This window comes from Accipiter gentilis, chromosome 10 (genome assembly GCF_929443795.1).
Source record: "Accipiter gentilis chromosome 10, bAccGen1.1, whole genome shotgun sequence".
NCBI classification, from domain to species: Eukaryota; Metazoa; Chordata; class Aves; order Accipitriformes; family Accipitridae; genus Astur; species Astur gentilis.
In genome coordinates, this window is record NC_064889.1 from 39,458,644 (window position 1) to 39,485,933 (window position 27,290).

The 27,290-nt window shown below is 56.2% G+C and overlaps 4 protein-coding genes across 7 annotated transcripts; 1 reads left to right on the plus strand and 3 right to left on the minus strand.

Moving 5' to 3' along the window:
* Window positions 1–395: 395 nt before the first annotated feature.
* Window positions 396–8,939, minus strand: FAM104A (family with sequence similarity 104 member A). Of its 4 annotated transcripts, XM_049811516.1 has the most exons (5): window positions 8,746–8,939; window positions 6,983–7,079; window positions 3,061–3,102; window positions 2,726–2,788; window positions 396–1,048 (listed from the first exon to the last, which is right to left on the minus strand). In XM_049811516.1, the coding sequence occupies exons 1-5, from the start codon at window positions 8,790–8,792 to the stop codon at window positions 803–805; spliced, it is 495 nt and encodes a 164-aa protein (XP_049667473.1). In that variant the 5' UTR covers window positions 8,793–8,939; the 3' UTR covers window positions 396–802. The 4 variants fall into 4 exon arrangements, with proteins under 4 accessions (XP_049667473.1, XP_049667471.1, XP_049667470.1 ...); XM_049811514.1 differs by lacking the exon at window positions 2,726–2,788 and having other exon boundaries at window positions 8,746–8,938; XM_049811513.1 differs by lacking the exon at window positions 3,061–3,102 and having other exon boundaries at window positions 8,746–8,936.
* A 176-nt stretch (window positions 8,940–9,115) lies between these two features.
* C10H17orf80 (chromosome 10 C17orf80 homolog) lies at window positions 9,116–12,922 on the plus strand. The gene is made up of 4 exons (XM_049811511.1): window positions 9,116–10,536; window positions 10,949–11,056; window positions 11,261–11,377; window positions 11,904–12,922. The coding sequence occupies exons 1-4, from the start codon at window positions 9,192–9,194 to the stop codon at window positions 11,930–11,932; spliced, it is 1,599 nt and encodes a 532-aa protein (XP_049667468.1). The 5' UTR covers window positions 9,116–9,191; the 3' UTR covers window positions 11,933–12,922.
* Window positions 12,923–13,311: 389 nt separating this feature from the next.
* CPSF4L (cleavage and polyadenylation specific factor 4 like) lies at window positions 13,312–16,531 on the minus strand. The gene is made up of 9 exons (XM_049813382.1): window positions 16,429–16,531; window positions 16,043–16,093; window positions 15,429–15,581; window positions 15,061–15,156; window positions 14,640–14,733; window positions 14,272–14,314; window positions 13,893–14,088; window positions 13,516–13,553; window positions 13,312–13,380 (listed from the first exon to the last, which is right to left on the minus strand). The coding sequence occupies exons 1-9, from the start codon at window positions 16,529–16,531 to the stop codon at window positions 13,312–13,314; spliced, it is 843 nt and encodes a 280-aa protein (XP_049669339.1).
* A 2,717-nt stretch (window positions 16,532–19,248) lies between these two features.
* CDC42EP4 (CDC42 effector protein 4) lies at window positions 19,249–26,790 on the minus strand. Its single transcript, XM_049813097.1, has 2 exons — window positions 26,698–26,790; window positions 19,249–21,217 (listed from the first exon to the last, which is right to left on the minus strand). The coding sequence occupies exon 2, from the start codon at window positions 21,095–21,097 to the stop codon at window positions 20,156–20,158; it is 942 nt and encodes a 313-aa protein (XP_049669054.1). The 5' UTR covers window positions 21,098–21,217; window positions 26,698–26,790; the 3' UTR covers window positions 19,249–20,155.
* Between the last annotated feature and the right edge of the window lie 500 nt (window positions 26,791–27,290).

A 27,290-nucleotide genomic window follows, 5' to 3' on the forward strand; every position in this document is an offset into this window, starting at 1 on the left:
AAAAAACAACAAACAGAAACAACTACACACTGTAGCAGAAAACAAAACATTTCACAGCTAGAAATGGGTAGTGGAGCAACATCAAACCTCTCTCCTCCAAAAGCCCCTCCCCAGGCTACTCTGTACTTTTCTCCATAGGCACCATGACTCTGCTCTCTAAGTGAACCCAGCAGGCACCTGACATTTTAGCTACAGCTGCCTAAGTTTTCCTGGTTCTCATTTCACATTTTGTTTTCAATACTGCAGCAGTAAAGATCAAGCGAGAGAGGACTCATCGCACACCGAGCTGGGTGGAAAGTTCACCACTGGGGCAGTCCTAAGGGATTCCAGTGACTGCACCTATTCCTTACTGTCTTACTAACTCTAAATGCTCAAATAAATTATGTTGCCAAATAAATTTTTTACTAGTTTATTGAAATTAAAAAAGACTTATAAAACTGAAGATGAACGTTTTGAGAACTTTACATAAAGCAACAAATTGCTAACAAACAGATTAGGCAGTTGATTGGAATTGGACATTTTGCAATCCTATAACACAGATGTGGATTCCTCAGTCTCCTCTTGACACGTATTTTATAACCACCCCAAAAAAGAATCCTATAAAAATTGCTTCAAAGCCCCTTTTGCATTGCAATAGTGCAGCAAACCACAAGTAAACAATTTCCTGTTAACCTGTTATTTCAAATATAGACTGAAAAGGCAACAGGCGTTTTGTGCAATTCCATTTTAACAAACTTTTATGTTGAAATATCAAATCTACACAGTGCTGTCCCTTCACAGAAGGCAGGGAACTGCTGGTTCATCATGTAGGAAGGCGTCCCCGGCTCTGTAAGCTGTGAAAGTGTGCCTCCTTCAGGATCTGGTTGATGTGGAAGTAAGGACCTTGGCTTAGTGCAGACTGCTCATGGAAGGACTGAGAGGAGACAGGACTGGATCCTGCAATTATCGGGTTTAGGCTGGTTTCTGCACCGCACGCTCTGTCAGGGCTGTTGATGCTACTGCTACTACAGCTGCTGCTGCTGCTGCTGCCGCTATCGCTGCTGGAGGACTGAGACAAAGAGAAGGTTAACAGCAAAATCACACGGTTTTCTCTCCTGTCCATAATGAAACACCTCAGGTAAGCAAACCATCTTTAGGACAAGTCCCTCCCTTCCAGGCTCATGTTCAGCCTGATGGACTAACGTAAATCCACCAGGTGCTTTCTTGGCATTCACGGCTTCCGTTATTGCCAACACATGAAAAGCGTCACAGAGCTGAAGGGATGAGCAAGCCTTCACCCAGAGGTTCACTGACCTCCAGTACGTTGGATTTCAATCTTTCAGTTTTAGGCCCACCAGCTCTGCCCCCATGACCCACTTTAGCACTAGTGAAGTTTGCTGAATTTATCTGAGAATTGGAAAATAAAGAACATTCCTACTGAACTGCACGTGTCAGTAAAGGCAGGCAGGGCATGAGGAAAAGTTTATCACTTCTGTTCTAGCAGACATTTTAGGTAAGCACCATGCAAAGCATTTTCCTACAAGTCAATCTTTCTAAAATGAGATCTGAAGCATCCAAAGCAACAGGCTGTTAAAAACAAATGCAACATGATACCCATTTTAAGTCTTTGAACACTTTGACATACATACAACTACACTTCTCCCAGTTAAGTACTGGGATGGCAATGTTAACTGGTAGTTAGTTTTCCATAACAATTTACTTGACATGACAGTGAAAGAGTGACAGGCATCGAAGACTTCCACATGCAGAAAAGAGAACTCATGATTTAGCTTGCATAGGGGACAGGGCTCATTTCCCAGCATTTAGGATAAACACATTTCATGGTAATGACTGGAAGAGCATTAGCCATCGTTTTCAGTGTTTCAAAGACATAAAACTGTTTGGCTTACACCATTTCAAGGGCTGCTAATGAAAGGTTCCATTAGTTAGAGCTGAAATATTTCATTAGTGTGTGATACGCTGTTCAGGACAACACTGCAAATATTTAGGTGCTTAAGAATCAGAGAATGGCTACTCTGCTATCCCGTAAGAAGTAAATTCACAAAAGCAGCCAGTGTGACAGCAGCTAAAAAAAACACCCCACATTTTTGTAAGTATTAAACTAAAACCACAGAAGTCAAAGCTTGGTGGCCACAGCAGAGGAACACAAATTTAAAGAAGTCCACAGTAATTTAACAGTCAGCACCACATCCAGAAGGCCTCACTTTGGAGTAAATCTGAAGAATGGTGCAAACTGCACCTGACATATCTGTCAATGAGCAGTGAGAAAGGCCCAGGAAGGCACTGTATGAACATTTGAGGTGGCCCACATCTCAATGCTGACTGGAAACCCCAGGGCACTGGTTCCGCAATCGATTGTGACCATTCGACCATATAAATTTCCTTGTTTTGCTAAGCACCAAAAATGCTTTGGTTCTTTCTGTTGTAGTACAGCAAGCAAGACTATGGCACCGAGGCTGCACCCACGCTGGTGTGTTAGGTTGAGCTAGCAAGGAGAAACCAACAAAACACATGTGAAGTCATTCTTGAGGAAGCAGCAGATATAACTACATGAGCAACCAGCTCCTCCTCCTAATGCTGCTAACGCTAGAGAGGGAGAGAGAAGGACAGAGAGGAGCCACGAAATGGTGCTTGCTAGACCATCTCTTTTTGCATAGAAGCACAAATATTGAAATGCAATGCCGTTATGCTGAACAAGTCACAGCAGCCTTGGAGAGAAACCCACCGCACAGGACACTTTGTTTCCTTTTAGTCTGTGTTCCTTACTGTTTTTCGTTACAGCCACCTTCTGAAAATCAAGGTAAAAATCGAAATGAGAACCTAGTATTACTTACTGCTAAGGTTTCACATCTTAACAAACATTTCAGAGCTGTTAGTAATGATTATTTTATGCATGTCTAATTTTTTTTAAAACCGAGACAGTGTCCTGGGACGTGCTTCCTACACCTAAGGCTGTTGACAGATCTGGTTTGTCAGACCCTCTTTATTTCCATTTCTCTAATGCAAAAATTCACTAGCACGTGAAGCCCGTTTATTGCCCAAATCACGTCAAAGACCTACCATTTCCCCAGGCTGTGGTGCACATTCTGTTACGCATTTGGACTACAATTAGACAAAAAAAGAATCCTTAAAGTCATCATGTCAGCAACGACAGTCATCTACACAATGAAACAAAGTTTTAAGCAAAAGGGCAAAGGAAAGTAGCCCAATGAAAGTTTATGAGTACTCTTAAGTATCAAAAGGGCATCTTCAAGGTTTACCTGAGTCATTAGCCCCTCTTAACATCACACTGAGTAGCTACAGAAGTTTTAAATAACTTCCAAACAAATGCCCCATTAAATGTTTTAATCTGATCTGTGACGTAGCATTTCAATCACTCACGACAGGAACTTAAGAAACAGCCATTCAGACCCTGCTGCTCTCAAAATCATTCAAGATGAGTTTAACAGAGACATTATCTGGTTTTAGTTAGAATTTAAGACCAGCCCTTCCTCACTAATGTAATACTGTAGAGTGGCATAGCTGCAACGCTAGACAAACACTTTGATTTGAGAGAAGCAACTGCTGCTGTGCGTCAGCAATCTCCACCAACAAAACAGTGGTATTTCTAAGCTCTGGGGAATCCTGTCATCTGTCAGAATAACAAAGAGGAACCACAAGAAATTAGGTTTTACAGAAGTTATTCAGGAAGGAAAAGAGTTAGCCAGAACACTGCAGACTCCCTTCCTTCCCAGGGAAAATCAGAGCAAAGGGCTTTTCATTGGCGATTCCCCAGGTTGCAGAGCACAACTGCAGATTCTTGTAATTCCCGTGAGCGGCTGCTTGCAGCCAGGCCCCTCAGAGGATCCACTACAACTTTGCCTGACTTGGACATACGGGCCAACAATGACACTCCTGTAGGAAGGGCTTTTGCTGAATTTATAAGCAAGTACCAGGAAAAACAACACAGTTAACCTCTTGGTCAATGGAGGACAGGCTGAACAGGAAGGGAAACACGGTAGCAAACGCTCTGCTTCGCTAATGTTTAACGTTCGCTGTACTTCTAGTCTAGCATTTTTGTCATGTGCCTGTTCATGGACTGAACTGCAGAGCAGAAGTTGACTGTCATCCTCAGGGTGGCTGTCACCCAGGAGTGCGGGAGTGGTTTGTTCCAAGAAGAGCGGGAATTGCACATAGTTATAGTGATTTGCCAAGAAGCAGTGCTGACGGAGATTGAAGAGAATCTCAGTTTCCCTCCTGTAAAAGTCAGTCAGAGTCAAGGATGCTGTCTACCCTGGATGAAAGAACAATCCAGTGGGAGAAAACAGTGATAGCCTTTTGCATCAAATCTAGCTCACATGAGCTCAAAGTGAGGGACTGAGGGATAACATCACAGAACAGCCCACGTTTGAACTGCCACTAAGAAAAAAAATCTCCCTTTGTCTTACACATATTGCTGTCAGCTATGAAGAGTAAGACAAAAAATTGGAAAGAGATCCTAACAAAAGCCAAATCCAGTTTAGTAATATGGCTGCCTGATTTTCATACTGAGGTTATGTTCTCAAGTCAACCCCACTCTGTAAGAGAAAACAGTCAACTTTCAACCAAAGGAAGGCAAAAGGAATCAGTACTCTAGCTAATGTTTCACAAAAAGCAGGTGTGTGTATGCCATCAGATGAAAAGCAATTCTCTCCTCACGTACTCTTTGAAGTTACAAATTGCTACTACACACACACACACTTTCTCCCCTAGTTCAACATCCTAAAGCTACTGAGGATTTTTAATCAGCAAGAGCTGTCTTTGCAAATGGCAAAGTATCAGGAAACTAAATAAAAGTTTTACAAATGGTCAAGAATTTCAGTGACATCAATCGGAAGCACTTGTGCACTATAAGCAGAAGAATTTCTCCATTTGGCACAGGAAGTCCTTAAAGAAACATTTGAATAATACTGATTTAATCTCATAGCTTGAATTTCTGGGCATGCTCAATTCAGTGATCCTACCTTACAAGAGAACAAGCAAAAAAAAAAAGAAAAAAGTTCTGTTCATCGGTAGACAACATTGTGAATTCTTTACCCTTCAGAAAGGGAACACTGATTTATGTAAAACTGCATCCAGCAGGCACATTCCTCCACTTCAGCGTCAACAGAGATTCTCCTTGCCTGCACATCAGGATTTAATGTGTTAAAAACATACTTTTACAACGCAAGTGCATGCATGAAGCAGGAGTCTTAATGTTAGCCTCAGCAATTGAACTCTGCACTGATGTCGCTGGTGGCAGGGCAGGCAGTTCATGCCCATGCTGTTCACTTGCAGGCACCCCAAACAAAACAGCCATTAAGGACAGAGTTAAGGTCATCCATTCTTGTGTGGCTACTACAAGACTATTTCCATTTCTGCATTTTGAGCAGCTTTGCCCAGTCAAACGCCAAGTGTTTATATGACAAGCAAAGGTGCTTCTGCCACTCACCATTAAGGTTTTTCCTGATATTCTTTATTTCATTACTCCTACTTCAATCCCTTGTTCCACACTAAATTCTTCCTCCTCCCGCCACAAAGCTCGTTTAGCCATTAACTACTCTACAAACGAAGAGGTGTTTAACCTGTTGGACAAGTGATTCAGTGTCAGATGGCAAGCAACTATTTATGGTTCTACCCGTTATACAAATACGACTTCATCCCAGCAAGTCTTACTTCTGGCAAAACAATAATACAGGAACCAGGAACATCTTTCATCACAGCGAATTCCTTCATGATGAACATCTCAGCTGTTAGAGCATTTTCCATACAGTATCACTGACATTAGCTACTTGTAAAGGTGTACGGGTTAAAAGAAAGCCTCCCTCACAAAAGGAACAGTGGAGATACAGAGCTTTGTATCTTTTTAAGTGGAAATATACATTTGAAGCCATTGCCATATGATAAGAGATATGTTGCTCAAAGTTACATGGCATTAAATATTTTCTGCACTTGAAGTATAGTTAATAGTTCAATATAACTGCAATAGTTCGTAATTACTCACTACAGCCAATCTTTGGAGTGAGAGGGCTGTACAAAAAAACAACAAGGATATTTCAAAAACCTTAAAAGAAATCCATTTCATTAACTTCCAGGGACACAAACCAGGAGGGAGCCTCTGCTCTCCTTGCTCTTTTTCATGAATATTTTGCAACAGAACTACATTGCTAATTAGAAATGCATACAGTGAATTTGCAGATGATTAATACCGGCAACAATTCAGGAAATCTGGCAGCAGTTTGGAAATCAGCATTTTGTAAAAAAGAAATCTCATAGCTAGCAAATTGCACTATCCTAGAACACCTGTCATGCAAGCGATGAGAGAAGAGACAGTTTATCCCACATCCGACAAAAGATCATGGCAAATATGAGTAGAAACCCAATAGTTTAAGTTCAGGTGTTTTAGCTGTGAACAAGCGAGTCTTGCTTAAACTGCCACGATCTATCAGAGCATTTTTTAAACATCAGATAAGTGCTACTGTTTGCAAGAGGCACTTTGTGTATCGCACTAGTTGGAATGCTTTTTGACTTTCTACCACAAATAATCACATTACTATAAGTAAATGCAAAGTTGAAAGAGTAGATAGCCAGGCAAAGTGACCACACACACTTGTAATCCACCCTAGTCATTTCCTCGGTTCTGGATATGTTACACTTTGTTTCAGACAGCAAAACTAAAAGTGGCAGCAGATGCTTTTCTTCTATCTTCACTTGGGTGCTACCCATCAGTATTTGAAAGATATTAACAGAAATATTCAGGCCAAAGATAACCAAGTTCACTAGAAAACATGCTGATTTCCAAACCACATTTTACAGATTTCAATCTCTGAAGCAGGTAACAGAGTCAAGCCTCGTGACCTCATACACAAAGAAAAAAAAAGTGTTTTCATTAACTACTCTCCATGAATAAAATTTCACAGAATATTCCAACTGTTATTTAAATTCAGCATTAAAGGAAACTGAATTTGCCCAGGAAGGGTCTCACCTCAGTGTCCCAGGAGTCCTGCAGGACAGTATTCCTGGTACTACGTTTTGTCTGGGGAACATGACCATCATCTTCATTGCCATTCCGTCTCCTCTTCCTGAAGAAAGTTCAGGGAGAAAGGAGAAAAAAAAAAATATTATCGGTTTACTGACATACCTTCTGTTTTGCCCTCTAAAGGCAACTCTACAGAAAAAAAAGTGGGAAAATTAATAAAGGGTGTATCTAAACTTCTGATGTGCTGTGGACTTCCACATTCTCTTTTTAGCTGTTTTCTACAGAGAGAAAACTGTCACATTTCTCACAAAGTAGCCAGGCTAATGTTTTCATATCAGTTTAAGGGACATGGACTCACACCTACCATTAAAACCAGTGCTGAGCATCTTTCTAAATAAACTCGTTTGACAATTCTCAGCCTTGCAACTGCTCTCAGTACTCAGACATGTCTAAAAATAAGCCTGGGACTTTGAATAACATCTGACAGGCTGAGAAAAACACCCAGGAAGAGTGGCAGTGACCACACTTTCAGTAAATACTGAATTACGTTCATCTTGCTTACATGAGTCTGCCGTTAGTGCCTACAATGACTTTCTGTAGTCTCTCCACTCTGACAGCATTTGAAGTCAAGTCGCATTCCTGAACAACATTAATTTTCATGCGGAAAGGAAGTTTTGTCAGAAAACACCTCATGGAAGACAAATCCTTCCCTGTTTCTATGTATTTGCCATTACTCTTATGACATCAACACTGCTTCACAGCAGCTGATTAAAAACAGCAACCTAGAATTCCTGCAAATAAACATCTCTCAGCATCCGCAGAATTTTAATACTAATATCAAATCATTCATCCCACTGTACAAGCACTACGGGTCAACCAGGACCTCAGCACGCTGGGCACCATCCAAAAAAATGGGATAGAGCTGTTTTGCTGCCTAAAAATTAATACACACTCAAATGAGTCAAAACAGACTCAAGCGAGGTATTTATAACCAAATCTTTTCTTACAGACAACCTTCTGCAGCAGACTCAGCTGCCAGTATTTAGTCCACGCCTACGGACCAGGAGCTGCCTCCTCGCTCTCCCATCCCTGGGATGCCCACAGCACTCTCAACCGTTGTCCACCACTGTCCACCGGCTTCTCCCTCTCCCAGGGCCACTTTTCTTAGAGGCGCCCTCCCCGCCTCGCTCCACGTTTGCATTGCCTCTAGATCCCTCCTTTTCTTAACGCCTGCAGCCCACCAAACTCAACACCTCCATCCCCCACGGCCTACCCTGCCGCCTCACAACCCCGGGCACTCACAGCCCAGCTCTTACACACTTCACGGTCCCTCCTGTTTCTCCCCCACCCAGCTAGGACCTACCTCCTCCCCCTTCCCCACTAAGCCGAGAAATGCCCCTCCAGCACACCGCGAGGCCCCCCATCTCCTCTACGCCCCAAACGCAGCCAACCGCCCCCCCAAACCCAGCTACAGCTTTAACGTTCACCGCCGCCACTCTCCCAGCCCCAGTTTAACCCCTTCCAGGGATGAGGGGGCCGCTCCTCCCCTCTTCCCCCCCCCATCCCTCACCTTCGCAGCTCCCCCCCCTTCCGCGCCCCCCTCTTCCTCAAGCCACCCCCCTCCCCCTCCTCCCCACTCCAAAAAACCTCCCCTCCCGTGCCCGAGAGGCCGTTCCCCTCGGTGACCGAGCCCCTACCCCTCACCCCAAACCCTCCCCAACCACCACCTCCCCTCAGGCCCCGTTCCCTCCCCACACACACACACACACCTCTGTCTCGCTCCCCGTTCGCTCGGCAGCGGTTGCCGGCAGCTCATGGCGGGGCTGGGCTGAGCTTTACGAGGCCTGGACGAAGCAAGGCGAGAGGCTGCGATGCAGTACGGCCTAACCCGGCCCGTCGCCCACCGCTGAGGAGAAGACGTTTCTCTCTCTTCTCTACCCACCCCCCCCTCCCTTCCCCTCACCCGCCTCGCTCGGCTCCAACCGCCGCTTCCGGCGCCTCCGCCTCCTGCGCATGCGCAACGCCTGCCGCTGGCCGGCCGCTCCCCTCTCTGGCGTCACAACGTGCGCCGGCGCGGGGTGGGCGCGCATGCGCGTTGCGCACCACCGAAGACCCTCCCCACCCCCACCCCCCTTTCCCCCTCCCAACCGGGAGTAGTGGCGGCGGCGCCTGACGGAAAAGCGGCCCCGGGCGGGCGGCCCGGTGCTGTGCTGACATGGCGGCGGCACCGGCGGGGAAAGAGCTGTGCCCGTACTGCCACAAGCCCTTCAAGCGTCTCCGCTCCCACCTCCCGCACTGCAAGGCCGCGCCCAGCTCAGCCACCGGTAGAGCCCCGGGGCTAGGCCCGGGCCTAGGCCTAAGCCTAGGCCCAGCCGCCGGGCCCTCCGCGCCTGGGAGCGGCTCTGGTTCGGATGGAGCCGGCCTCTCTGCCGCCGGGCAGGGGGCAGGTAGCAGGCCGCGGGTGGGTAAGAGTGGCAAACGGCTGCCCAGCGCCAGCGTGGGGCAGGGGCTGGCCGGTGCTGTCCCCCAAAAAGCGGCAGCGGGACGCGTGGAGAAGGATGCGGCGGCCTGGAAGGGGCAGAAGGTCGCGGCTGAGCAGGGTGGGGGGTCCGACCCCGAGCTTTGCCACCAGTCCAACAGAGGCCACGCACAGCGGAAGGTGGAACCTGCAGTACAGGAGTTAGCCACGTCCCTTGATTTGCTCCCCGAGGAGGTTGAAGATATACCCCAAAAGCTGAGTAATGGAGTGAAAATAGTAATAGAGAAGCACCGTGCCAGGGTGATCAGGGAGAAGAGCAGTTCCAGGAGCAGGGATGCTTCAGCAGGGAGCCACGGCACACACGGGTCACCTGTGGAAGGGCCGGATCCAGGCAGCGCTGCTGACCGCGCTGACGCAGCCCAGCCTGACACACAGGAGGGAATAACTGATCCAGATACTGCAAACACAGAGATGCGCAGCCGTGGAGCGGTGGAGAACACATCTGTGAGCTCAAAGGGAGAAAAAAGCAGTAGTTTAAAGGCAACAAAAATACCCACACTTCAAGATCCCCCTGAAGCTGACTGCAGAAGTAGCCCCAGTGACCTCGTTCAGCAGGAGGCAATAGACAAAACCGTGACAGAAGAGAAGCAGATGTACCTTGAAGTTGGTGTGGAATACAAAGCTCCTGTTTCTGCTTTGCATACGAAGAGCCTCCATCTGTCAGCAATAGAGGGTTTCAGAGGTCACAACGAAGGGGCATCCAAAAATTACCTAACCAGCATACAAAAGCTTCGAGAGAGCAAGGAGCAGATGGCTGTAGTTTCCGAGCCCATCCTGAATGCAAGGAGGGACACAGAGCTGGCGCTGCACCAGTTCTTGCTCCACACCTCCAAAAGCCAACCCATCTGTCTATCCCAGGCCTCTGGCAGGAGCAGGCAGGCAGGTGCCATGGGCTTGGAGTGGTTTCCAGACTTATATCCTAATTATGATGGGCTGAGTATTTTTCCAGGGAAGCCTTTCCAAGAAGACATGGGGATCACAATGAAGACAGCAAGGGGCAATTTCTCAGAGGGACAACAAGGTAATGTGAGAAAAGTCTGTGCTGCCGAGATTTACTGCACTGTCAGGCTAAACTGTCCCGTGTGACTGGGAGAGGAGGGGTGGGAAACACTAAGCTGCTGAGCTTGTCCAGAAAGAGATCCAGGAAGGATCCCAGGAGGTTAACTGTCCAACCCTCCAGCCTGCAAAACTAATGGTTTATGTTTTTATTTAGGTTTGAGTCAGGCTCTTGCATGTTTGGGCTGGTAGAGCCAACTCACCTTGTGGGAGAGACTAACTGCTCCTCCCTTCCAAGCAGTCAGTCCCGAGCCCAAGTCACTTGCAGCCGTGTCAGATACCAGCTCCATGTTCGCCACCCAGCATGGGGAATGCAAGCACCATGCGCATTGCCCTCACTTTCCTACCTTTGACCATTCTGAATTCTCATCACACAGGTCCCCTCTCAGAAAGGCGTCTGATGGATGTAAGGCTCAGGGAGCTGCCCGCGTGGCTGGCCACCTGCGACTTTTCTCTTCAGGGGCTGCTTGGAGGAGTGCAGAAAGGTGAGGCTAAATTCTTCATTCTTGGGGCAGAATTGTTGCACTTACCAGATTTACGTGCTGCAGCCTGGTCCAAGTGGCCAGTCTGGATCTTTATGAAGAAGTAAATAAATAGACCCAGCCATTTGGCTTTGGAAAGTTACATGGAAACCAGTGAACTCCCCAAGACTCACGCATGGTTTGACCCTTGCATTTATGTTCCAACAGCCTGGAGCAGCTATTATGACAAATACATCAACGTGAAGAGGGGTGGACCAGCTGGGATCTCTATGCTGCTGGCTGGATACTGCCTCCTCAGCTATGGCTGGAATTATCAGCACATCAGTAAGATTTCCTTCTTGGTATCTTATTTCAGGCAATTCCCCCTTTTGCAGCATGTAGAAAGTCTATTTGCCATTCATGTTAGTTCAAACTCTGAAAGTTTAAATACTTCACATTTAAGACTAACACCAGAGCTTAAAGAACAGTATTCTGACCTGGCTTAGGTAGGCAGAGGAATTCAGCTACTAATGGTGGCAATAACAGTTGCTGATTCACAGCTTCTCCCTGGAGAGCACCAGGAACTGTCAGGAGCACTTTTAAACCCTGCACAAAGCAGAGGGAAGAGGTGTTGCAACACTAAGCACCCCTTCCCTGGATTTACTCATAACTGGCAAGGGATTTACTGGTGTTCCTGTAGTTTCCTCAGCAGGACTTGCTCTCATGCGCAGCTCTACAGCACGTAAACAGAGAAGGCTGCAGTCAGCCTCCTGCTCATCACTGCTGGGCAAAGCACCCTCATGTAGTTCCCAAGCATAGCACTGTGCTAACACTCATCTGGTTTTTCCCCCCCCCCTCCCCGTTTTTGTAGAGAGTCATCGCTGGCGTAAATACCACTGAAGAAAAAACTGGAACAGCACCCAAGGAACAGTCACAAATGTTTGACTGGGAGTCAGCAGAAGTGCTCAGGACCACTGTCCCAACGGGGATTCAAATCAGCAGAGGCCCATTTACTGTCAGAGACAGGTTCTTTAATGGGGGGGGGACACAACTGTTTTTCAGTTACTCTCCTATAGACAGGGGTGACACTGACAGTAACAGCCTGAGGTCACTGCTGTCTGGTTCAGGCAGCGTTTAGTACTGAAAGAAGAAAGTGTTAGAGCTGCCCATTGGAGGTCTGTATGCAGCAGAGCTCCCGTAGTCTGCAGAAGCCTGAATCTCTCACTTTGGGACACCAGACACAGGACAACTCCTTGACCTGGGCTGTTAATGTGGATTCATTGACATGTATGTTGTAGTCCGAGTGTTTGGCAGTAAAGTTTGTGATGTGTTGTAGCAGGGTGGGCTTCAGCTGGAATAACCATTCCCTTTAAGTTAGCAGAGTTGTGCCCCACACAGCCCGTTTCTTACTTACCCCTCTCCACAGCAAGCGCGATGGGGTTTGCTGCCAACTGGCAGGAGAAGGGTGGTCCCCACAGAGCCCTTCCACAAAGAGCACCCCAGCTCCTGCTTCGCTGTCAGCACGGCACTGGTGAGACTGCCCAGGCTCTGGGGGAAGGACCTTTGTGAAGGCTTTGAAGCAGCAGCACTCAGACCACAGCGCCCTATTTCTGGAGGAAGAAAATCTATTGGATTAGCTGTTGTGCCCAAAGGGCAAACCGATGTCTGCATCAGACAAATGAGGACAGTTATGAGAGTGCTAGTTGTAGCCTGCCGTCATCAAACATGTCTGGAAAAGGGTTGGTCATGTTACAGACATGAAGGGTGAAAAAAAAAATGCCAAAAAAAAAATCTGAACTCTTTATTCAAAGAGCAGTGCAGTAGTACTGTGTCAGAGGTGTTTCACCAAAAACTCCCTCTCGCTAGCAATAAAAGCCTTTGTGAATTTTCCTTTTCTGCTTGGTGCTGTCTGTTCTCAAAAGTGGTGCTCCTTGATCCCCTTCACAGGGGATTAGCACACCCACACCCTGATCTCCCAGGACCCCAGCACAAGCTGGTCCCATACTCCTTCAAACGTGTGATCACATAGTGACTTACTGCCCTGATCCATATGCAGCCAGCAGCTGCGCAGGGGGGAAACAGGCAGCTGTGAAGAGTCCAGTTTTGGTTGCATTAGGGAACCTGTGATTTCTCTGCTGCTTGTGCAAAGAGCCGTGAGAGCCAGCGCTGAGCAAAACCAACTGGCTTTTCTAGTCCAGCAACTGCCCTAATAGCCGTCTGGCTGGCTCCATTGTGCCTTACGGTGTCCTCCTTCCGTGTTCCATGTGGGAGCACTTGAGTCACTTCCCCAGCAGGATTTCCAGCTGCCTCTTCCCACACTTACTGGTGTAGTGACCTTTCTGTCCGCACTGTGGGGACAAGGAGACGCAGGCATCAGTTTTATGCTGGATCAACCCAGTGCCATCCTACCACATGTTCATTTCCACACCATTTCCCAGCAAATGGGCTGATGGAGCCATGCTGTGTTCCAGCACAGCTCTCACCTGCGAGCAGCATCCCGAGACCTCCAACTGCAACAAACCTTCAACCCACAGGGACGCAAGGGGCTCACTGCTCTCCAGGGCTATTCCACTGCATGCCAAGTGTTTATTACCACAGAAGTCCCTTGTGCCCATCATCACTTGCCGTCAGATTATTTCAACCCAAGTACAGCCTCCTTCCCTGCCAGTTCACACCCCAGCTGCCGGGTTCCAGGTCTAAGAAACAGCCCAGAGAGAAGACAGACATCTAGAGTCAAAGAAGCTGTTTTGAGAGAGCTGTGGGAGTCCCCGCACCACATCCTGCCTCTCACCATAGAGCTTTCCCCTCCCTCCAAGGCTAGACCATTGTTCCCAGGCTTCCCAGTCCCAAAAACACTTACACTTGAAGCAGGTGCCTTGTTCAAACAGGCTCTGTGGGCCCCGGGGCCAGGTATTGGTGTCCCACAGCTGTGCTGACAGGTGCTGGGCGCTGCCGGTGACTGGTAGGGGGGGCTTCATGGGTGGCACATCCTTGTATCCACTCTCCTCACCAGCAGCCACATCCAGCTGTACAAGCTCCCGAGGACAGCCAGCTCCCTGAGGGGACATGGGGTAAGAGGGGCAGTTAGCAGCTGCTGTCCCACCAAGCTCCCACAAAAGCTGGGGCAGAAGCAAGAGCTGTGGGGCAGGGGCAGCTGGTGCATCACCCTGATGGGCAGAGGCACAGAACAAAAGGGCTTCAGCTCAAGAGGGAACAGCATAGGACCTTCCCTGCATCACCTTGGATGGATCCATGCTGCTCGTCATCAGCCCGGCCTTGAGGCTGGAGGACACAGAGGACAGGTAGTTACTCCCCAGGACATGGCAAGTGGTACCCCCAGATCCCCCCATGGCTCACACAGCCTCTCAGGGCTGTTCCGGGGCTCAGGCAGCTGGTACAGGCATCCCCATGGGGATAACCCTGTGGTCACCAGCTCAGGTTGGACATAGGGAGAGACCGGAGGGGTCCAGTTAGTTCAGACAAGGACCCAAAGCACCCCTGTCCTTGACCCAGACACTGCAAGGGCCATGGCCACCTCTGCAGCCTCGGCGAGGGGCTGTCCCCCAGCCACGTGCCTAGCTCCCCCCCGAGCCTGCCCAGTACATACTGCATGAATTTGCACTTGGGTCCTTCTGGGCAGAAGCCGACAAGGTAGTTGGCACACATCACCCGCTGCGTGTGCTTATACTTGCACAGGGGACCTGCCGTGCAGAGGAGAGGCTCCTGCTTATGGGGACACGGCATCACCCCCTGCCCCACAGGGATTTTGGGAGCCCAGCTTTCCCCAGTAGCCCCTTCCCCTTCAGCTCTATGGGGTCTCCGCTTCCCTGAGCCCAAATCCCCACCGGGTACCAAATCTCCCTCCCAGGCAGCACCCAGACAACCCACTGCGGTTCACCCCACTCTGGCTCGGTCACCTCAGAGGTGGCAGGAGGTTGGGCCAGCAGTGGGGTCCAGACTCCCCATCACCGGTGGGTAGGGAACATGGGCAGTCCCTGCTCACCCCAGCACTCATCCCAACAGCTCACCGTGCCTGCAGAAACCGCGGTCGTACCAGGGACAACCCATGGTGCTGGTAGTGGAATCAATGTGCAGGAAGGGACAGTCCTTGTTGCTGCACTCGCCTGCAGGAGCAAGGGGTGGGAGAGGTGCGACAACGCTCACTAGAGCCAAACGCGGTGGAAATCACTCAAGGATGGGCTGGATGGGAGGAACCGAGGTGCCCCAGGAGCACCCAGGCTTGGCCTGGGGAACAGTGGCCCTGGGCAGGAGCCAGTGGCATTTCTTCCCACAGACAGGAGATGGCATCAGGCACTTGCTCGAGGCCAGACCCGAGGGACACGGGTGATGGGGTGGGAAAAGTTCGCTGGGGTCCCCAGCCCGGTCCCGCACCTACCAAACTTGGAGAAGAAATAGCATTCGGGCATCTTGGTCGCGTCGTACTCGTGCAGAAAGTTGCATCCATCGCCCTTCTTGCAGAGCCCACGCAGCCAGTGCTTGCACACCACCGTCTTCTCCCCGATGACGTGCCGAAAAGGGCACCGCATGCCTGGCCGTGTCACACACCCACTATCACAGCCTACCTGTACCCCACAGCCCCTGCCATCGCAGCCCCTCCAACCCTGCCTGCACTCGGGATCCTCCCCCCTGCCCCAGCACCTCCCAGCTCCTCAGCTCGGGACACACCAGCAGGAGTTTTCCAGGATGTGGAAGAGATTTGCAGCACCCACTGGGTGCGTGGGGCTCAGTTTCCCAGGCACTGCCAAGGTCTGGTTGCCCTGGAGGTGCTCAAGCCCTCCCCAGTGCTTGAACCGAAGGGCCAGGGGAAACGATGGACTCTGAGCAGCGTTAGCATTTTGGGCCAAAACTTGCCAACCCACTGACCACAGAGCAACCTGCCACGGACTTGGGCTGGTCATGGAGCAGAGAGGGATCCCATCCTGCTCCCTGGTGTCCCCAGGATCTTTCAGGGCGGTGCCAGTCCCATCCCTGTCCCTTTGCAGCACTCACCCTTGGCACAAAGCCCTCGGTGGAAGAACTCGCAGACGGCAGACCCCAGCTCTGCAGGGGAAAGCAGGGCAGGGAGAGCTTCACCAGCCAGCCCCAGTGCTGGGACCACTGTGCCATCGAGGGCGAGAGCATCTCAGCCCCCTCCGCTGGCACCCCCCCCCCCCCCCCCCCCCCCAAAGCTGCGCCGGATGCATCCATCCCTGAGGGAGCAATGCCCGGAGCCAAGCAGACCTTGGGCAAGAGCCCTGGGAAAAGGCAGGGCAAGAAGCACCCAGGCACTGTGGTGGATGCAGCAAGAGCCAGGAGCACCAGCAAAGAGGAGAACCCCAACACTTCCTGCACTCATCATCCTCCAAGGATGCCACAGGACCCTGGCCCCAACTTACTGTCCATACCCGGGAAGGGCAGGGGCTGAGCTCCTCGCTGCTGCTCCACATCAACCTCCAAGTCAAACCTGATCTTCTCCACACCAGCCACCAGCTCCTGCATCACCTCCGCTCCGGCAAAAGCCACCTCCAGCAGGGAGCAGGGCTGCCCGAGGAAAACAGGGGTCTCCCAAGGGAGCACCACGCTCTGCAGGTCACTGCAGCTAACGGGCCTCAGCCATGCCCAGAAACCCTCCTCCTCCTCTCCAAGCCAGAGCAAAAACAGTATAAGCTCCATTTAGAGAGAGAAGCTGCCCACATCTGATCTCAATTTGCAGCCGTGATTGCCTGGTGCCGCAGCCCAGCTGCGGGGAGCTCAGCCCATCGCATCCCCCCCGCCCCGTAATTGCCTCTCTGCACTGACATCTGCTTTTCCTCCAGCCCCAGCTCTGGGGCAGAGCAGCTGGCCCACATCTCCCCGGGAGCATTGGGGTCTGCAGGGGCTGGCCATGAGCTGGGTTAACCCCCTCACACCGGGGCCGCTGCTCAGCCTTCAAACAGAGCCAAATGTGGCCCAAGTCCTGCAACTAAGAGCTCAGATCGAAAGGGATGGATCCTGTGTAGTTTTTTGTTGCGTGCCGAGTGCTTTGAGCATCGCTGGGTGAACAGCGGCACCATCCCCAGCCCCGCGCTCCAGCGCCTGGTGCCCGGCAGGACAGACCCACGTCCCCGGGCTCCTGGTGAGGATGGTCAGATCACATCTCATGCTCTGATGAGAAGCCCCTTCGGTCCCCACCACGGGGCCGGGGGCTCGTACACGTGCCAGGCTACAGTGGCACATGCCGGGCACGACCACGGTGCCACGCTGCTTCCCAGGGCTGCCGGGAGCCCACCCGTTAAACACCACGCAGCCCGCGGGGTTTAACCTAACGCTCCGTCCCTCCTCCATCACGCGGCTCCCACGGCCACGCGCATCCCCGGCACGCGCCCGGAGCGACACGGCCTGACACATCGGGGATGGAGACCTGCTCCCATTCTGTCACTAGCTATAAATGCACTGGACCAGTGCTGCCCGCCTGCCGGAGTGCCGCCGGCGGGTGCTGCGGCCGCAGCCCCGCACAAGGTGCCGTGCACCGACCCGGCACCGAGCGTTCGTGCCGCCCACGTCCCACACACGGGCCAGGTCCCACACCGAAACGCCCACCCTGTGGTGTGCAGGTGGAGGCATTTTGGGGAGGCTGTGGGTGCAGGTCAGCCGACCTGCCCTCCCCTGCAGAAGGTGCTGGCCCGACACTGCTGGCATTGCAGCGGTGCTGGTGTTACTCCCCACTAGCCCAGGACCTGTTGCACTGGCCCCGTGCTCGCTTGCCCGCAGTGTGCCAGGGCCGCCATCCTGTCCCGTTGAGCGGGGCCACGTCCCGTGCGTGCTCAGCGAGCCAACACGCGTTTTCTGCCCCGTCGGCTCGTGGCAGCGCGGTGCTGCCGAGCTGGAGGCTGGAGCCGACAGGCGTCACAACGATCGCAATTGCCAAGTGACGGTCACAGCCAGCCAGTGCCGGGTCACCCGAGGGACTCTCCCCTCCCTGCAGCACCAGCGAGATCCCGGGGGAGCAAGGGGGTCCCGGGGAATGGGTGCAAACCCCGGTGACCTGCCCTGCCCCATTGCTATGTGTCAGAGCATCCATAAGGGACAAGAGGAGCCAGATCCCCCCTCAGCAGCCTGCTGACCTCCCAGGAGGCAGCGACCAGGACCATCAGGGCTCAGGGGATGAGTGCTCAGAGCAGAGGGGACAGTGGCCCTGGGACCCTGGCACAGTGCAGGGGGGCTGTGCCGCAGTGACCGGGGTAGAGGCAGCCCGGTGAGCTCAGAGCCACCAGCTGCAGCTGCTGTTGTTCTCCCCGACCCGGACAATAGCCCAATGTCCCACGCCGCGGGGCGTTGCGTCGGGCATGGCACACGCACAGGACCCCATTGTGTCCCCGCTGTGGCACAGCACTTGCCCGCTCCCACCGGCTTCACCAGGGAAGAAGCCTCCAGGAGGACAGGGACTCCCAGCCCCCTCCTAGGGCCAGGAGACGTCGGAGGGGCCAAATCCTTTCCTCCCCCCCTCCATCACCGGTGAGGAGAACCTGGCCGGTGCTCCCAGCAGAACCATGCTCTCCACCCGCTCCGGGAAGGACTCTGGGGCTGCTCCTGGCACTTCACCCCATCACAGCCCAGCTCCGTCAGCGGGGCTGGGGAAGAGAAGGCAGCCCCAGCACCGGCACAGCTCCGCTTCCACCAGGGGCTGAGCTGTGGGATGGGAGCAACCTGCCCCACTCACCACCCCAGGCCTGGTAGGGGCCACGGCAGCCCCAAGGGACTGGGAGCCCCCAGGGCAACCCCAGCCCTGGCCCCCAGCCCACGGGAGCAGGGACAGCCAGTCCTGCCCTGCCATCCCCTTCCCCTCCTGCCCGGCTGGCAGGGAGCGAGAGGGGCTGCAGGGAAGAGAGCGGAGTCTTGGCAGAGCCGTCCCTTGGCAGGAGCCAGCCTGGCCGGAGGGTCCCAGCCCGGAGCCAGATCCGGACAGCGGGAGCTCACCCGCTTCCTCCCACCGCAGGCAGCCCCTCGCGACGGGCAGATAAAAGTACGGCCGCTGCGGGTGCCGAAACGCCGGCCAGGGGACCAGCCTCCAGGCAGGACTCCAGCCAGGGACAGGCAGCGAAGGTGGAGGCAGCAGGACAGGGTCTGGGGACGGTGGCAGCACAGAGAAAGCCAGTCCCCGCTCGTGCAGCAGGGTGCAAACACGCACGTCCCCAAGCGTCTCGTCCCCCAGGAGGTCAGGCCACTGCTGTCACTACCGTTTCCTTTTATTCTTTGCATTTGTACATACATGGTATAAATCCCTCCTCTTCCAACCACCCGCACCGGGCCAGTGTCGGCACTGCCCAGTCAGACCAGCCCCGTGACGGCGGCCACCCGGGACGCAGGACACCGGGGCTCACCCTGGCTCACGAGGGGGTCTCGGGTGTTCCTCCCACGGGGGACAAACCCACGCTCCCATCGGCATCCCCGGGAGCAGCCAGTGCCAAGGCTGAGCAGGAGGCATCCCCATGACCTCCAGGCTGTTTGGAGGGTTGAGCACCTGGGATGGATCCATCCATCCATCCATCCGAGGGCTGGGGAGCGAGCCCCCACCACAGCATGGGGTTGGAGGCTCTTGGTCTGCAGAAAGTCCCCAAGAAAGCTGGGGAGCTGGAGCTGCCCACGATCCTGGGCCCCTTCTGAGCTCCAGAGCCAAGTTCTTCCTCATGGGAAATCTCCCCTCGGTTAAAACCAAAAGCGAGAGTAAAGAAAGTTAAGTACAAATCAGAGAGCAGTAAAAACCGTACGGCGGAAAAAAATACATATATTACTAAAGGGGCTAAAACTTCAAAGCCTCATCTTGTTTGATCCTATATGCTTTACATTGGCAGGGGGGGGAAAAAAAAACAAGAGCTAACATCCAATGTCCAACAAAGAACCAAAATCAAGTCTGCTTTCCCCTCCTGGGATGTGCTGGAGCTCTCTGGGGACCGAGAGGCATCGGAGCTGCCCCCGGCCCCGGGAGCAGAGCGCTGTCCTGCCGCGGCACGTCCGACGGGGAGAGGGAACAAGTGAGGAGTTGAGTCTTCCCCGGTGCCACCCGTTGCAGCACCGGGATTATTCAGCCCCGTGTCCAAGCAACCGCAAATGAGAACCAGACCCCTTGGCTCGGCTGACCGCCTTTTATACTCTGATCTCGTCATCGTCTTCGTCGGCGAAAGAGAACTCCTTGTCGGGGCGTTTCGGGGGGCCCCCCCGTTGGCTCGGTGGCCCAGGAACGGGGCTGCGCTCCTCCGGCCCCGAGGTGCAGCTGGACGCCGAACTGCTGTCCCTGGGGCAGCGGCCGCCGGCACCGCGGGATGGGCTCTGGCTCGGCAGGGCTGCCGCCGCCGCCGCCACTGCCGGGGAGCCGGGCAGGGTAGCATCCACCTCCTCCTCGCGGCTCTCCTCTACCTCGGGGTCTTCATCCTGCTCCCACTGCTCCTTATCCATGATGCTGAGGACGTCCCCGAGCATGGAAGGCCCCAGGTCGATGTGGAAGGACATGATGGACTCGGCGTGTTTCATGCCCGCCCCGCTCTTGGCTACCACGACGGGCAGCTCCGTGATGTCCCCGAAGTCACGCTCATCCAAGCCGGGACTCAGCGGCCCGGCGGCCGCCCCGTTCGGGCGCTGCTGCTCTTCGGGGCTCACCTCCTCGGGCAGCTTCTTGACGGGGCTGGAGGAGAGGCTTTTGGGCAGCTGCCCCGCGCTCCTGTCCACCTCCTTCTCGTTGAGCTGGGGCAGGGAGACGGCGTTCTTCACGAAGAGCGCCGAATCCCGCAGCGAACCCAGCATGTCCCGCCGGTCACCTCGCGTCACCGACTGCGAGCGCTTGCTGCTGCGGAAGCGGCGGGAGAGCAGGCTGGGTTTGGAGGCACCCGGCTCTTCGCCAACCTCCGGCCCCGGCTCTCCCGCCTTGCTGGTGAGGAAGGAGGTGTCCCCAAAGGCATCCCCCGCTCGCCCCACGTGCATGGTGTGGCGAAAGTCCCCCAGAGGCGCGCTGATCATTTCGGCCGTCAGGTCGGCCCGCGAGCGCCGCTTGGAGTGGGCAGAGTTGGAGACGAGTTGCTTGAGGATCGGCATCGCCGCGGCAGGGAGGGGTTGCGCCGCGCTGCACCGGGATGGCCAAGACGGAGCCGCGCGTCCCACGGACCCGACTGGTGCTCACGCTTGGTGCTCTCTGGCGTCACGGACAGGTCACTCCTAGGGGACAGGAGAGAGGGACACGGTCAGGCTTTGAGGACACAGACGGGCATGGCTCTGCCGACACCAGCCCCTCACCCTGCCAGGCTGCAGAACGTGACCCCATGCCCGCCAGCCGCTCCGCTCCCCTGGGAAAAACCTCCACGCAGGGCATCGCTCCAAAGGGAACGGGTCCCCAGACACCCCTGAGCTCCTCTCACCCCCCAAACAAGCGGGTCCCAAACCCCAACCATGGAGCAGACATGCAGAAAGGACCGCAAGAGAAAAAAACCCGGGCACGGGGGTGTTGCAGGACAGTCCCCAACCCTGTCCCCCACGTAAACGGGCATAAAGAGAGATGTGAGGTGCCACGGGCACCCGCCATCCCCTCCCCACGCAGCCCCAGCCTGCCAGAGCGGGGCATGGCAGCGCTCGAGCCTCTGGGAACCGCACGCCGAGAAGATGCCTGGGATTTTTTTTTTTTTTTTGGATTTTTTTTTTTAATTGGAAGAAAGCAGGGAGGAGCAGACGCCAGGAGGAATTGGAAACAGACGGCAGGAAGTGTGCGAGGAGGGCGTAGAGCCCCCGGGAGGCACCGCCAGCCAAGCAGCGTGCCGGGGGGAGCGGGAATGGGGGACGGAGACGGGCAGGGACCCCGCGGGTACCCCTTCATGCTTGGCAGGATGGGGACGTGGGGACGCGCGAGCCTTGCTGCTGCCCTCGAGCACCCCAAAGCCCCCCCGTGCCACTCCTCGCTATAACCCCGGCGCTGAGCCCACGCGTGGCCGTGCCCACCCTCCCCGGCCACCTCACCGTCACCGCTGTGACTCCAGCGGTGGCAGAGATCACAAGGGCCCCGGCTGACCGGCACGTGGAGAGGAACATTCCTCCTTCCCGTGGCCACCTCGGTGCCACCGGCCAACCTGCCCAGCCCAGCGCCCGTGGCTACGCAGGAGGGGACAAAGACATCGGACCACGTCGCCGCATCCCATCCTTCTCCTGGCGCCAGGCAGCCCCAGGTGGTCCCGGGAGAGGCTGCCGGGGAGGAAGGGCTTGTGGCCGCCCGCTTCCTCCCTTCGGGCACCGCCGGCGACACCGCGGCCCCGCAACACGCACAGGGAAGGGATCGACATCTCTCCTCCGAGTAAGCCTCGAGTTGGGGGCCGTGTCCCCCCCTCGTCGCCCACCCAGCCCCTGGGTGCACCTGAATGGCTCCGCTGACCACAGGCAGCGACAGCAGCATGGTCCCGGCACAACCCAGTCCCGTACCTGCTCTGCCACGGCGTGTGCCCCACAGCTCGCAGCACAGCTAGGGGAGGGCTCCTGCCCCCCATCCCTTCCCAAACGTCCCCTCTGATGCCCGTCTGTCCCCCGCCACGGCAGTGGGGCCTCAGGCAGGTTGCGGCCGATCCGGTCCTGCGCAGGCAGGATGGACTCTGACCCCACAGGGGTGCAAAGTCCCGGTGCCCAGCCCTCCCACGTGCAGCTTCCATACGTGGCCGGCCAGGGCAGGCACGCCGCACGGCACGGTGCTGGTGGCACCGGTCCCCATCCATCGCCGTGCAGGATCCCACCACCCCGTGGAGGCGAACCCTCCTCGGCAGGGCGACCGCCCGACTTTGCTGCGGCAGAGCCCCGGGGATGCGACGGTGCATGGGGGGCTCCGGCCAAGGGACCCCTCAGTTTATCCCCAGCAGCTGGGGGAAGAGACAGAAGGGCCGTGTCATCTTCTCCGCACCCTCAAACCAGGAGCTGGGTGGACTTCTTCCCCCCCACTCCGAATGCAGAGGAGCAGCTTGCTGGAGCCCCGCTCCTCTGGCCAGGATCTCACGCCCGCCCAGCTGAGCCTGTGTGCATGGCACAGACGTTTTCCCCTTGCAAGGTCTCCTTTCAGGCCGGCATTCCTCCAGCCTTTGGTTTTACATAAAACAAACACTCCCGGCGAGCTCCCCAGCTGGGCCAGGCAACCGTGCTGCTGATTTAGGCCATCTGGGGACTGTCCCTCCCTTGTATTTAGATTTCGGGGCCAAGTTCAGCATTTGTGAGATACTTTGCAAGCCTCGGCAAAGGGGCCACGGGGAGGTTGGAGCGTTACCGGCGCGCCGCGGCAGCCTCCCCGGCCAGCAGCTCTCCATCACCGTCACAGCCTCCAAACAAGCCACCGTGTCCCACCTCGACGCTCCGGCCCACGAAGCCTTTTCATAGCAGCCAAAATCTCCCCCATCCCTCAACGCTTCGCTCCCAGCTCACCCCAGGAGATGACGGCAGCGCGGCGGGATGCTGCTGCCCGCACAACCCGGCCGCTGGCCCCATCCTGCCCAGGGGGAGCAGGACACAGAGCTCTTTTTTTTTTTTTTTACTCTTCTTGCTTGCGGAGAGGAGAGCGGATCCTGTGACATTCCCGCTGCCGGCGCTTTCACAAAGGAAACCAGGCCAGGGCAGCTTCGCCGCCACCGCCTCTCCAGCTACCTACCAGGGAAAGCTGCTCTGTAACCCGAGAGACTTTGCAGGCAGGCTGGCAGGCAGCGCTGCCCATCCTGGGGCAGCGAGCCCAGAGCACCGCCAAGTCCCAGCAGGGATTTGGGGAAAGGGGAGGGCATGGGACCTGCAAGTGCAGGATAAAGCGTACCGACAGACCACACACTGCTTCCCACCTGCCCTCACAGCCCTTTGGGACCGTGAGCTCCGAGGATTGGGAGCCCCAGGTCTCCAGGGACACGATTTTCCCTGCGAATGGGTGTCTGCTTGCAGGACAGCAGGGTCCTGCAGCCAGCGTGGAGGGTGGGACAGCCCTGGCCGGGTGCAGGGCAGGCAGCGGGGACCGCGTGCCCTGACGGTGCAGGCTTCCCACAAGATCCCCCCCCATCCTCGCCACCTCATCCCACTCAGCACCAGTCACCCACGGGGACCAGAGGCACATGTGGCTTGAAGAAAGAGGCCAGTGAATGGGTGCGCACAGGAGAAACGCCGAGTCCAGCCGTCCTCCCACGCGTCCTGCCCCCAGCTCATCCCGCTTACGGGGTGGAAGAGCCAAACCTGCAGAGGGGGAAAGCATCCCAGCCGGCCAGGCTGGCTCCAAACGAGCCTCCCCGGCTTTGCCGTGCAGAGCACCCCAGGCAGTGCCCTCCAGCCCAGAGATCAGAGGATGATGCTCTCCCCACCCCGCCAGGCGCTGGGGCAGGGGCTGTGCTGGACCGGTTGGGTCCCCCCATTGCCGCCTGGGGCCAGGGAGAACCGGCACACCGAGCAGGGAGGACACACCGGCTGCTCAGCCCCACTTTCTGGTGCGCTGCCCCTCGGGGATTGGGCTCATGCGGCCCTTTGATGTTGCTGCCTGGCAGACAGCTGCCGGAGACAGGGCACGGATCACACCTTGCCACCGCCGGCCCCGGGAGGGGACAGGCCCGCTGTCACACCCTCAAATTGGGCTCCCCGGCGAGTCTTCCCAGGACCTGGGGGCAGAAAGTCCTGTTAGTGCGGGCAGCCCAGGCGCCCCGGTGACCGCCTCCTCCCCGGCACGGGTGACAGGTCTGGTCCTGTCCCCGGCATCGGGACGCCGTTTCAGTCGTGCCATGGGACGCGTGGAGCAGCCCCGGCAGCGACTCTGGAAGCGGAAAGGCAGCCGGCAGCGAGTGTCAGAGCCGGGGCCGGCGAGACGGCTCGCCGGGGTGGGAGGCAAAGCTCGGCTCTCGCCAGGGCCATCGGCACGCTGATCAGCGCCAAGCTGGGGAACTCGCCGTCCCAACGCCGGCACGCCGGTGCCAAAAGAAGAGCAGCGTTCCCGGAGGGACTGCCGACGACCAGGAGCTAGCCAGAGTTCAGCGAGGAACTATTGGCAGGACACGCCAGAACACGCACAGGACCATAAATCCTCCTGCTACGGGGACACGAACCAGCCTGCGGCTCTCCAGGGCGAACAGGGGACGTTTCCGGGGGGAAAGGTTATCTCCTCGCTGGCCCTGGCTCCGTCTCTCACAACAACAGGGACTGGCCGGGGTCTGACAGGATACCGGGGCTAAACAGACCTCCCGACCTCCACCAGGCTCCAAATTCCTGTGGTTTCGCTGGGGCGGATGGGAAGTAAACAGGCAGGCTTCCCACGGCTTGGCCACGGCACCCTACCTGCCGGCAGGACCCGGCACCCCGTAGCCGGCCGGCCGGCTCAGGGGGGGCCCACGACCGCGGTGGCTGTTTGCGCTCACGACAAAACCCAGGGAACAAAGGGAGATACCGCCACGGTCAGCACAACGCTGCCGGCAGCGGGGCTGCCTGCGGGCATCGGCGTGCGGCTGCCCATCGGGGCCGTGGAGGGAGCCCCGCTGCCGGGTCAGCCCGTGGCACAGCGTCAGGCGGCTGGCCCCGGCGATGGGGATTTGGGCCAACCTTACTCTTCCCCCCACCACTCCCCCCGCCGGGACCTAAACCCAGTGAACTTCCTCGGTGCTAAACCTCAGCTGGATTCACTCCATGGTCTCCGAGGGAGCTGCGTCCAAAACAGACTTGTTTACTGTGAGCCCAGCTCGGGAGAAAGCCCCGTCCTGGGGTGCAGAGACCTGTGCTCCCTCCGTTCCCTCACTCCGTGCCTCAGTTTCTCCCCCAGACTGCTAACGATCCCAACTCCTGATCTATATATTCGGCACTCGGAAACATCTATACTTAACGCCGCTGCCGTCGGGGTCAAACCAGGGCGGCGAGGGCTGAGTCCAGCTCCCCAGGAGCGGTCGCTGCCCACCAGCCCCCAGTTCTCCCAGCACCGGAGTGGGACGGGGAGCCAGCCCCACGCCCAAGCTTCCAAAGCCGGGCAGGTCCCTGCTCCCCACGGGAACCAGCCTGTGCTCCCCAGGGATGGCGAGCAGTGCTGGGGGGCTGGGGGGGGGGGGGGGTCAGAGGGGAGGGCTAGGGAGGGAGGGGGGGGGGGAATAGCCGGGAAAGCCTGTCCCAGGCTGCAGGAGGATGAGCTGGAGGGGGATTTCGGACGGCTCTGACTCAGCACCCGCCTGCGCCCAGCCCCGGCCAGCCCAGGGGTGCTGCTGGACCCGCTCCAGCGAGGGGAGGATCAACCCTTCCGAGAAGGGCCGCGGGCAGCCACCGCCCCGCCTGCGCCCACCGCCGGCTCCGCTGCACCGCAAAGACGACCCCCCCGCCCCAACCCGGTCGGGGAGCCGCGGGCGAGCGGCCACCGATGGCCACCGGGGCTAGCTGAGCCGGTTTCCCCCAGGCTGGGTAAAAACGGCTCCGTATCCTGTTAACCCCTTCGTCCACCCGCGTTCAGGACCGGCCCCACGTTCCGGTGGTGGGGTGGGGGAACGTATCACCGCCCCTCCCGGCCCGCTACCGGAGCGGGATTCGGGGCAGCCCCCGGGGACCCCGCCCGCCACCGGACAATAGCCGAGCTGGGGCCCGGCTGCCTTCCAGCCCCCCCCCCCCCCGCGACCGAGCCGAGCCGTGCCGGCCTGAACCGAGCACCCACGGTACCCCTGACACCCCCCCCCAACCCTCACCTGAACGCCCGGGACCCGCCGCCGGTCCATGGCCGAGCCGAGCCAGAGCAAAACTGTGTGTGTGTGTGTCCCCCCCCCACTCCACTACCGCCGCGGCGGAGCATGATGTCATCGCCCCGCCCGGACCAATGGCGCGGCGCCACGTCACGCGAGAGCCCCACACCCTCCATTCAAACCCGAGTGGGGCGGGGGGAGGTAAAACCTTCTCCCGGGAGCGGCCCCGCCCGTGGGGGGGTGTCCACACGAGTGGGGTCCTGGTCCCCTGCTGGGTGGGGTGCAGGGATCCGCCAGGGTATGGGGGGGGGTCCCCGAGTGGGGGGGGGGTGTCCCGAGTGGGGTTCCCGTGGGCAGAGCGGGGGCTGGTTGTACCCCCGGCTAAGCGGCCGGGGGTTGAGGAGGTGGGAGGTGTCCGACTCTAATTAATTAAAGGGAATTAAAAGCTGAACTGAGCTGCCGAGAGTAGGTGGGTTCAGCCCCGGGGCAGCACCAGTGTCCCTGTTCCACTCGTGACCGTGACACCCACGGGGCTGCAGCACCCACCCTCACCCTCCACACCCCCCCCCCCAGCTCTCTGTCCCCAGCCCGTCCCGCTG

Bases quoted from the DNA above. Each gene is read 5' to 3' on its own strand.
- FAM104A (XM_049811516.1), bottom strand. From the start codon at position 8,792: ATGAGCTGCCGGCAACCGCTGCCGAGCGAACGGGGAGCGAGACAGAG. The intron at 7,080-8,745 runs GTGTGTGTGTGT...AACTTTCTTCAG, and splicing joins GAACGGGGAGCGAGACAGAG to GAAGAGGAGACGGAATGGCA. The intron at 1,049-2,725 runs GTGGGTTTCTCT...TCTTTGTCTCAG, and splicing joins GAAACAAAGTGTCCTGTGCG to TCCTCCAGCAGCGATAGCGG.
- C10H17orf80 (XM_049811511.1), top strand. From the start codon at position 9,192: ATGGCGGCGGCACCGGCGGGGAAAGAGCTGTGCCCGTACTGCCACAAG. The intron at 10,537-10,948 runs GTAATGTGAGAA...CTCATCACACAG, and splicing joins TTTCTCAGAGGGACAACAAG to GTCCCCTCTCAGAAAGGCGT. The intron at 11,378-11,903 runs GTAAGATTTCCT...CCGTTTTTGTAG, and splicing joins CTGGAATTATCAGCACATCA to AGAGTCATCGCTGGCGTAAA.
- CPSF4L (XM_049813382.1), bottom strand. From the start codon at position 16,531: ATGCAGGAGCTGGTGGCTGGTGTGGAGAAGATCAGGTTTGACTTGGAG. The intron at 15,582-16,042 runs GTGAGTGCTGCA...TGACACGGCCAG, and splicing joins CCGAGGGCTTTGTGCCAAGG to GCATGCGGTGCCCTTTTCGG. The intron at 15,157-15,428 runs GTAGGTGCGGGA...TTGCTCCTGCAG, and splicing joins CTATTTCTTCTCCAAGTTTG to GCGAGTGCAGCAACAAGGAC.
- CDC42EP4 (XM_049813097.1), bottom strand. From the start codon at position 21,097: ATGCCGATCCTCAAGCAACTCGTCTCCAACTCTGCCCACTCCAAGCGG.